Source organism: Pyricularia oryzae, chromosome 1 (assembly GCF_000002495.2).
Source record: "Pyricularia oryzae 70-15 chromosome 1, whole genome shotgun sequence".
In the NCBI taxonomy this organism is placed as follows: Eukaryota; Fungi; Ascomycota; class Sordariomycetes; order Magnaporthales; family Pyriculariaceae; genus Pyricularia; species Pyricularia oryzae.
The window spans coordinates 2,644,406-2,653,013 of record NC_017844.1 but is presented as its reverse complement, the minus strand read 5'-3'; the positions used below and the strand labels follow the sequence as shown (position 1 = coordinate 2,653,013).

Sequence of the window (8,608 nt, the reverse complement as noted above, 5' to 3'; positions counted from 1 at the left end):
GGATTACCTGCCTGTAGGCCGACGTTTTTGGAAGGTCTGACCACGGACCACAGCTGACGGGATGGCAGATGGCATATTGAAAAGAAAAGAAGAACAGAAAGACCACCTCCGGCTCGGAAGGAGGGGTACAGAATGTGACGGCGGGGTTGAGGTTGAGGTTGGCGGAAACGGTTGGTCCAGACTTTTGGGCCCCGCGCCCAGAACGCCCCAGCTGAGCCAGACCCGGCTGTCGTCATTGGTTCGTGACGATCAGCAAGGAAAGGCTCTGTCACTCTAATTCCCACTCTTTACTCTCTTATCCTTGGGACACTATTATTATTTGATGCTTTTTTTCGGTAGGTAAAAGTACGGCCGTCTTGTCATATGTTAATATTTCCCTATTTTATAGCCGATCTTCTTGCAGATCGCTCGACTAAAGCACCCCTTTACTCCTTTTTCATACTGTAGCAAAGGCCGCCCTTTTGAGAGACTTTTTCTACGCTCATCGAGAGAGCCTAGCGTTCAGCCAACTCGATGTACCCCTGGGTGACCAAAGCGGGATGGTATGTGCTGTAGAGCCCCGCATTCTCTTTTCTTCCGTGATCCCTACCTTATCCAAGACACATTACGTAGCGTACTACAGTAACTTGCCCGAGCTTACTGGTAGTCCTTGGGACCTGCTGCTTGAGATTATGGTCTGCGGATAGTATTTTTGCTTGCAAGTAGCCTAGAGCTAGCTATCGTACTTCAGGGCTAAGGCATATCGAAATCCTCGACATAGGTAATGGAACTGGAGCTGAAGAGAAGCACGCACAGTGGAAAGACGGATATGACCCCTCAAAAGCTTGGGACTGCGAAGAAAAGAAAAAAAGAAAAGTATTGACGCAAGTCACTCGGGTCCAGCGTTTTCGACGATGCGTAGATCCAGGCTGCCCCCGCAGGTCATGGGCTTGACTGAGAATAATACCGACGCTTCCCAAAAAGCATCACCAACCTTGCAAGATTTCTGGGTTTGCTTAGTTGATTGGTAGCCAGGTTTAGGGCCTCCCACATGGTCACGGGAGCCAAGCTAGGTGATCAATCAGAGAGCCGGTCCCACGCGGTGGATTGAAGCTTGGCACTGGTACCTTGAACCGGCGGGTGCGCATTGCAGAACCGGATGGGGTTTGACGAGGGATATGACCATGCTCTCCTTGGTCTCAGGGATGCGCATGGAGATGCCTTGGAAAAAAGGGCAAATGATAGTACGTTGTAAGTTGCTGGATTATCTTGTGAGGTGCGAGGTAGCAAGTGACAAGCTTAGATTCCGACAAAACCTAACCGAACAAACCCGTATGCGACCCATGGTTATGCGCAGTTTAACTTCTGTCACTGAATCTATTATACCGCAAACTTTCGGGGTGGGTTTGCGTTGCGACGACACGAGACTGCGGGTGGCGTTGCCAACAGCGGGGCGGCGAACGGGGTCCGTCCTGGCTTGCGAGCGGATGAACAGCTGAATTGGCCAACTGTACAGGCTGCGTTGCTGTGTGAACTACATAGCCAGCCTGAAGATGTTTTCTTTTGACAATTGAACATAGCTGCGTAGTAAGGCACAAGGTAGTGCAAACTCAACAGTAGCGGTCAAAGTTGCCCAGGCAATTCGCCCAATTGACCCGTTCGTCAACGGCACTCTGCCTGGTACAGTAAAGCTGATCGATCTGGTCCCCCGGCGGGGGAACAACGGAGATCTACACAGAGCTCCTACCGATGTGGGCCATGATTCCGTGCGAGGAAAAAGCATGTGGGCAAGGGTAGCTCCTGCTGATGCTCCGATGGCCCTGACCATGGGAGATAGAGCTTGCAAAAGCTGTTGCTGGTCTGCTGCAAGGCCTGCAAAGAATGGGCCCGGGGACTTGGGGGATGATGCGAGACTTTGAAGGTTAAGGTCATACTAAGTGTTCACCCGAAGGCGTATACACCCTGGATCGGCTAATCGCTATTTCGTAAATCCATGCGGTGCGTGTGCGACCATGAGAAAAACAATCAAAGGGTTTTGATTTCGTGGGGTGACAGGAAACCCGATCTTTACTGTAAGACCGACCGATTTTCGCGTCCTTTTGCTGGTTGCGTGACCCCTAGAGATCGAAGGGGAAGACCAGACCATAGGTACAGTATATCATAAGAACAAGCTTGCAAAACAAGTCAGACGTCATGTTATTATCCCCGTTAGTGCCAAGAATGGTGGATCTGCCTACTACAGTGTCCATGGCTCACAGGTCAAATCTGGAGCTCGTTCCAGTCATCACACACAACCCGTTAGGAGTTAGTTGCAGAAACCCATCCCGAAGACGCCGCACAAATCCACAATCATCCTTCGCAACAAGCGACGCATCCATTGGGGTCCCTCTAAACCCATTTGGCGATACATTTTGTGTACTGAGTAAGGTATCATGGCTGTGGACTCGAAGGGCTCGTTTAACACATGGCCGTCACCGCTATTGTCGTTGCCAGGACATCGTTGCTCCGCAGGACCCATTAACACTTGGCTGACTTATCACGTCAGTACTGTACGGTACTTTCTAACTTTGTAAAAGAAAAGGAGCATTGTCGGCCTTGTGGGAAACACTAACTCGAATGTTATCATGGCACCAGATGTCAAACCCGTCGGTTTACCATGTCAAACTTTTAGCAGGCGGTCGGCAATATTCAACACCCCGATTGAGCATGAACGGTTTTACGAATCATTCCTGAACCCTTGCAGGCTTAAGTGATTCAACTTGTGTAATCCGTGACGGGCGTGAAGGGGCGCTTGGTAATACGGACATGACCGACACAAAGTATCATTCGGCCTTTCTGATGTGCAAGAACCGCCACTATCGACAAGCCAACAAGCCCTCAAGGGACGGGTACAGCCATGGCGTCTATGCTAAATAGATACTTGATTGTCCTTGAAAATCCATCTCCGTGACAGTCTGATGAAGATCTCTTGCTATCTACCTACCCCTGATAATCAGAGACACTAGAATTAAAACCTGTACCTTTTCATCCTTGCCCCTTTGTCCCGTCCATTATAACCCGCCTCAACGGCCCCGGGGCGTTTTGTAACTGACGTTTTGGCGTCTCGGCCTAGACGCAATCCGGTCAAGGACAAGAGCCCCCGCGCGAGGCTGTGATGGTCTGTGGCGGCGCCCGTCGATATTTGCGAAACGTGCCCTGAGCAGGAGACCACACTTCAACGCCACACACGCGTGCAAATCTCAACGAGGCCAGGCACGCGAGCCTTCCTAGCTTGTATGGTGTGGTTCGCCGCCATCTTTTTTTTGGGGGGTTTATTCACTCTGTCAGGGCAAAGGCCAGCTACGGCGGCGCTGTGCCGTGTCATCACATCCTCTCTGCCCACGGTTTGGAGGGGTTGGGAATCAGTTGCACCGAGAGGTCTGCCTTGCACGAGCCAGTCGTGGGTCGTACCCGATCTGTAAGGGAATAAGGCTCCTGTCGGAGACGACCTATTTGCCGACCCACGACGAAAACATCGCCGAAAGGCATCTCACTCTGTCGCCAACCTGCTTACGGGACACTCCCCTCCCAAAAGTTCATTTTATCACCTGCCTGCTCCTAAATCCTGGGGAATCCGACGCTTTTCCAATTTAGCAGCAACAAAGGTATGAATTCCATACCTTTCTGTTCTTAACTTCACTGCCTTGCTGTTTCCCGTACATCATCGCCCAGCGTGGGGTGCGAAAGCTCCTTCTAGCAAAAATTGGTGGGGCTGCAGTCAAGCGACTGGGATTTATTGATCTCCATGTCAAGAGGTCCTCTGGGCAAGACCGCGAGGCATGTGTCGCACGGTGTGAATCCCACCCGATCCACTTTTTGCTTTCCTGCACAATCGTCTGGCTACAAATAATCAACTACTGGGGTGGCCAAGGGGCCCGCCCCATGTTGTCTCCGCTGTTAGCGTCATCAACGGACCATTCAAAGGCCCTAGGATTGACCCTCGCCTGGGATTTCAGAGACTCCAGTTTTTTGCTTCGCACGCCTGCCGTTGTGTGGGCGCCCGTCAAAGAGGAAGTAGAAGCGGGCGAACGCAACTCAAGCACGGCGCAGCCAACCACGAGCAAGGGCCCCGTCTAACTTGGGCGGCGGCCAGTCGACACCGCAACGTCTCTTAGAAAGCCTCATCCTCGCACCTTCGTCCCGACCAGGTTGCCTGACTTTCACTTGGGACGGTCGCTCGAGCTTCGTCTCTTGGGCACCACTTTGTGCATGCATGCATGACAGATGCCAACAACCTCGTTGTTCTTTGTTTTGTTTTATTCTACTATCACGCTTCTCTTGATTTTTTCTCACCACGATAAAGCATCCGATTCTTGCTTGCTACAACGAGCTGTCTGATTACCTACCTTCCCTACCTCGGCCTCTTCTTACCTTTGAATCGTACCATACATTCTCATACATTCATATCCATCTTATGAATCTTCACATGTACATTTAATCCTCGCCTCCTCTGACCGACCATTCATTCCCTTCTATACCCTAGCTTGCAACCAACCGGTGCCGCCCCTTTTCTTCTTCTTGCCACACTGGAATGCAACACGGCCAATAGCTACTTGTACAACCTCAAACCACCCAAACCCACCTTATACCAAGCCAGCCTACCGCCTCAAAACGCCACTGTGGGCCCTTTCTCTCACGTCTACCGTATAGACCGAAATCAGCAATACGCTCCCCTGCGACTTCTCCAATTTGCTACCACTTCGAGAGAGCTGTCGTGAGAGCTCCTCTCCCTGGTTCACCCCCAGGAGCTTAACAGTTGAATATTGCTTCCCTCACGCTGGCGTCGACTGAAGCATCAGACGCAACTCCGTCCAGTCGCATCGTAGCGCATACTCGCAAACAGTTTTCTCTCCAACATGTTAGAACCGTTACCTCCGGATCCGTACAAGGCGCTCGACATCCCTGCCGATGCCCAGTTCGATGTCATCAAGAAGAGGTATAGGGAGCTTGTGCTGAAATGCCACCCAGACAAGTGCCCAGGGGCGGATAAGGCGGCTGCGACCGACAGGTTTGCGGCCGTTCAGAACGCATGGGAGATTCTGGGAGACGCGACCAAGAGGCAAGACTACCACAAACTCGTCAAACAACACAAGCTGGCGGAAGAGCTTGCGAGGAGTACTCGCCAGGCACCAGTACCTTCAGCCAGCCGTGGGCCGTCATCGAGCGGATACTACGGAACAAGCACATATCACTCATCACCCCAGACACCTTACGGATTCTCCAGGAGCGGCTCCAGCAAGACTCGCTTTGAATATGAATCCCGCCACGCATCAGCACCTTCATTCTACGAGGCAGATCCACGGAGCGGCCCGCATGCTTCGAGGGAACCCCGAAGACCCAGCTCCTGGGACGAAGACCGCTCACGCGAGACAGATCGATCCGCTCGCGATAGGGATAGGGAAAGGGAACGCGACAGGGAACGGGATCGTGGTAGGGGAAGCCCACCAAATCGTGACCGCGAAAGAGAGCGCGAAGAACGCGATCGCGAAAGGACACGGGGCATAAAGCGGGATGAAGACGAGCGCCAACGAAAGTTGAGAAGCAAGGAGGCGAAACGTGAAGAGAAGGAACGAGCCAAGGAGAACGAGAAGGCGGCCAGGAAGGAAGAGGCACGTATCCAAAAAGCCAAGGAAGAAGAGAGGCTGAGGAAGAAGGCGGAGGCAAAGCGAAAGGAAAAGGAAAGGGTAAAGCAGGAAAGGGATGACGAAGAGAGGCGCGCCGGACGAAAGCAGAAGATGGAGATGGAAGCGGAGATCAATATACCACTAAGGGAAAAGATGAAGAAGGCTCCTGTCGAAGACGAAGGTCGCTCAAAAAAGACAACCGTAACGGAGGATATCCGCAGCTTCCCCGAAGACTTTCCCAAGAGCGAACGGGAACACGAGAGACACAGCGAGAGGTCGAGGGACCGTGACAGCGGTCGCACAAAGGAGCAGCGGCGGTCATCGCGTAGCGAGTCTAAACGGCAGAGCTCTCATCCTCGCCGGACCACCTATTTCGAGGATGCACCGCCTACTTCGTCTCGATCCTTGGAGGATTCCGCCTTGACCAAGACCCAGAACCTGCCGCCCAAGTCAAAGACCCAACTTGAAGCGGCTTTATATCGCATCTCTGCAAACGGCGGGTTGCCCACACAGTCACGCCCGCACGTCTCTTATGCAGATCATGAGATACATGACTCTGCAGACTATAATCATCGTGCCCCAAAGCTTCACAGATCAGCTACCGACCATATTACCGGAGACTTTGGCTCTCGTCCCCCAAAACTTAGCCGATCTGCCACTGAGAAGGTCTCATCTCCGCGGCGATCCTATGAGCCCGACTATGACGGATATGGAGGCACTTCTCCCAGTCGCTATTACGATATCCAGGGCACTCCATTTGGCCGTGCAAAGTTTGGCAACGTTGACACGCGGAATCCGACCACTTCCAGCTGGGGAGGGCATGTTGCAACATCTCAATGGGAAACCCCTCCTGAGTATTCATCATACATTCCGGAAAGTAGGCCGGCGAGATATCGCACCGCGGCGGCGTCTTACGACTATTGAGGCAACCAACCAATGTCGTATGGAGTTGACTTCTGCAGCCCGTACGTCGAGTGAGCATTAGCAAGGCTTTGCTTAGTGTGTGGCCGTGTCAAGGATCTGAAGGCGGTCTGTTGGTTTGGAAGCTGTCTCAACGCGTGTTCTAACTGGCTGCGGAAGTGGTCGTGGGCAGTAGTATCCTGGCCAGTGTTTGTGGTGCATATATTCGTGGCGGTAGCCTATTGGATATTTTGTTTTTCCATCGTGATTTGGATCTGGAGTATCATAGTGAGTGGGCATTTTCGGTATGTTTGCCTGGGTGGCACTGTTTGTTTTCTGCGTGTACAACTGGTCTCTTTTTTCTTCCTCCTCTTGGTGTTGCAGTCATAGCAACGCTAGACACTATCCGGTTTGATTTAGATATCATATCCGTAAATCATGATCCACCCGTCTGAATGGGGGTATCAGCAAACTTACACATGGCGCAATGTGTGATTTCATGTGACCCGGGCTTATGCGGTATTATTTTCGATCGAGATATACTCGAGTAAACACCCTTGCGGATAGGGAAAACTCGGGAGTCTGGAGCTTGTGCACATGACGGGTGAGAAGCTAGCAAGGTTAGGCAGGTGAACGGGAAGAAGAAGAGCAGCCAGACCGCCAGTCCTCGCTCGGTATATAAGAAAATTCCCCTACCACACTTGCGCCACTGACGTGAGTCCCTGTAAACCTGCCGCTGCCTTGATTTTTGGATCTTATTTTGTTCTATAAGGACCCTTTTCACTCTGGATGTCTGCCGCTCTGTGAAAGCCAATCCCGGTTTTTGGTTCTCGGGGATGATCTCGGCCTGACGTATCTTTCCATCCAACAGCGAGGCTTTTTGTTGTCCAAGGCACAGCGAGAGGCAGGTGGCGACCTGGCACTCAGGAGCCGACCGACCTTGTTTTTTGGAGGGTGGGGTTCGGGACTCGTTGGGGGTTTCCAGGTGCGCAAACAATAACGGTTTGGCTATCAGAGTTGGTGTTGACCAAGACCCTGGATTTGTCGGACAGGATAAGAGCAAAATGTAATTGATTTTGGAAGGTAAGGATTAGACCCAAGTTGTGAAGTTAGGGGTCAACGAGCAGGGGACGACGTGTACCGCATCTAGCCAACTGATTTCTTCTTCTACTTCTTCTACTTCTTGATGCTTTGTCTTGCTCTTTTGCTTGTCGCAAACCGACTCTCCGCAATAAATAACTCTGACACTTTAACCGTCGGTGCGGGTACCTACCCTAGCTGCGTTCCAATACCAGGCCAAACAGCGACGCTCGAAGAGCCGGTGTGGTGGAATTCCGATATAGGTCTAGATACCCTAGCCATGGAAAAGTCGCAGAATACATGTGCAGCTTTGTTTAAATATCGGGAGGGTTACGGAATACTACTATCCGTATAGTAATGCGCGTTGCTTATGCGTAGATGACTACCTACATCAGTGGATTGCCTAGCCTCATCGTGATGCAGTGTGGTCGATAGACGAAAAGTGGGCATGTATTGGGATGAGCTAGCACGCACACAAAGATTGAAATTATTTTTACAGAATGGTGAATCTTGGCTTGCTGCCCCGACAGCCACAGTACCAGCGAGCTTTGCCACTTCGGAAAAAGAAAAGCAACAAACCAGAACTTAAAATGCGCCGGCAACCTTTGCGAACTTCAAGGCTGAAAAGTAAAAGGGAGTTTGAACTTGTCGATAAAAGGAAAAAAAGATACGATCTCGGATACGGGGAATCGAACCCCGGGCACGACGGATCCTGTTGAGGATTGAGAGCGTCGTATGTTAGCCACTACACCATATCCGATGTGGAACTTGTTGAACATATGAGAATAAGTTAGCCTTATCAATAGTTAGCAATCTGGAGATGCCAACGCCCGCGATACTCTCAACATTTTGGGTGGCATAGTGAGATGGACGATGGGTTCAAAGAGTCTACCGGATATTATGGCTCGGTGCAAGTCTTTTCCCCAAGTATCCGGATGCGGGTTAAAGAGCGATACCAGAGACTTACGTGTTTGTCTAGTTCTAGT

General features: G+C 51.5%; 1 protein-coding gene and 1 non-coding gene across 2 annotated transcripts; one reads left to right on the top strand and one right to left on the bottom strand.

Annotated features, from left to right (window-relative positions):
* The first annotated feature begins 4,118 nt into the window (after positions 1 to 4,118).
* On the top strand, positions 4,119 to 7,003 carry MGG_06766 (MDJ1). Its single transcript, XM_003709433.1, has one exon. The coding sequence runs from the start codon at positions 4,875 to 4,877 to the stop codon at positions 6,564 to 6,566; it is 1,692 nt and encodes a 563-aa protein (XP_003709481.1). The 5' UTR covers positions 4,119 to 4,874; the 3' UTR covers positions 6,567 to 7,003.
* Positions 7,004 to 8,296: 1,293 nt separating this feature from the next.
* On the bottom strand, positions 8,297 to 8,382 carry MGG_20066. Its single transcript has one exon. It is a non-coding gene; the product is annotated as a tRNA-Glu (tRNA).
* Positions 8,383 to 8,608: the final 226 nt, after the last annotated feature.

What these genes read in the sequence shown, in the direction of transcription:
- MGG_06766 (XM_003709433.1), top strand. Translation starts at nt 4,875, where the DNA reads ATGTTAGAACCGTTACCTCCGGATCCGTACAAGGCGCTCGACATCCCT.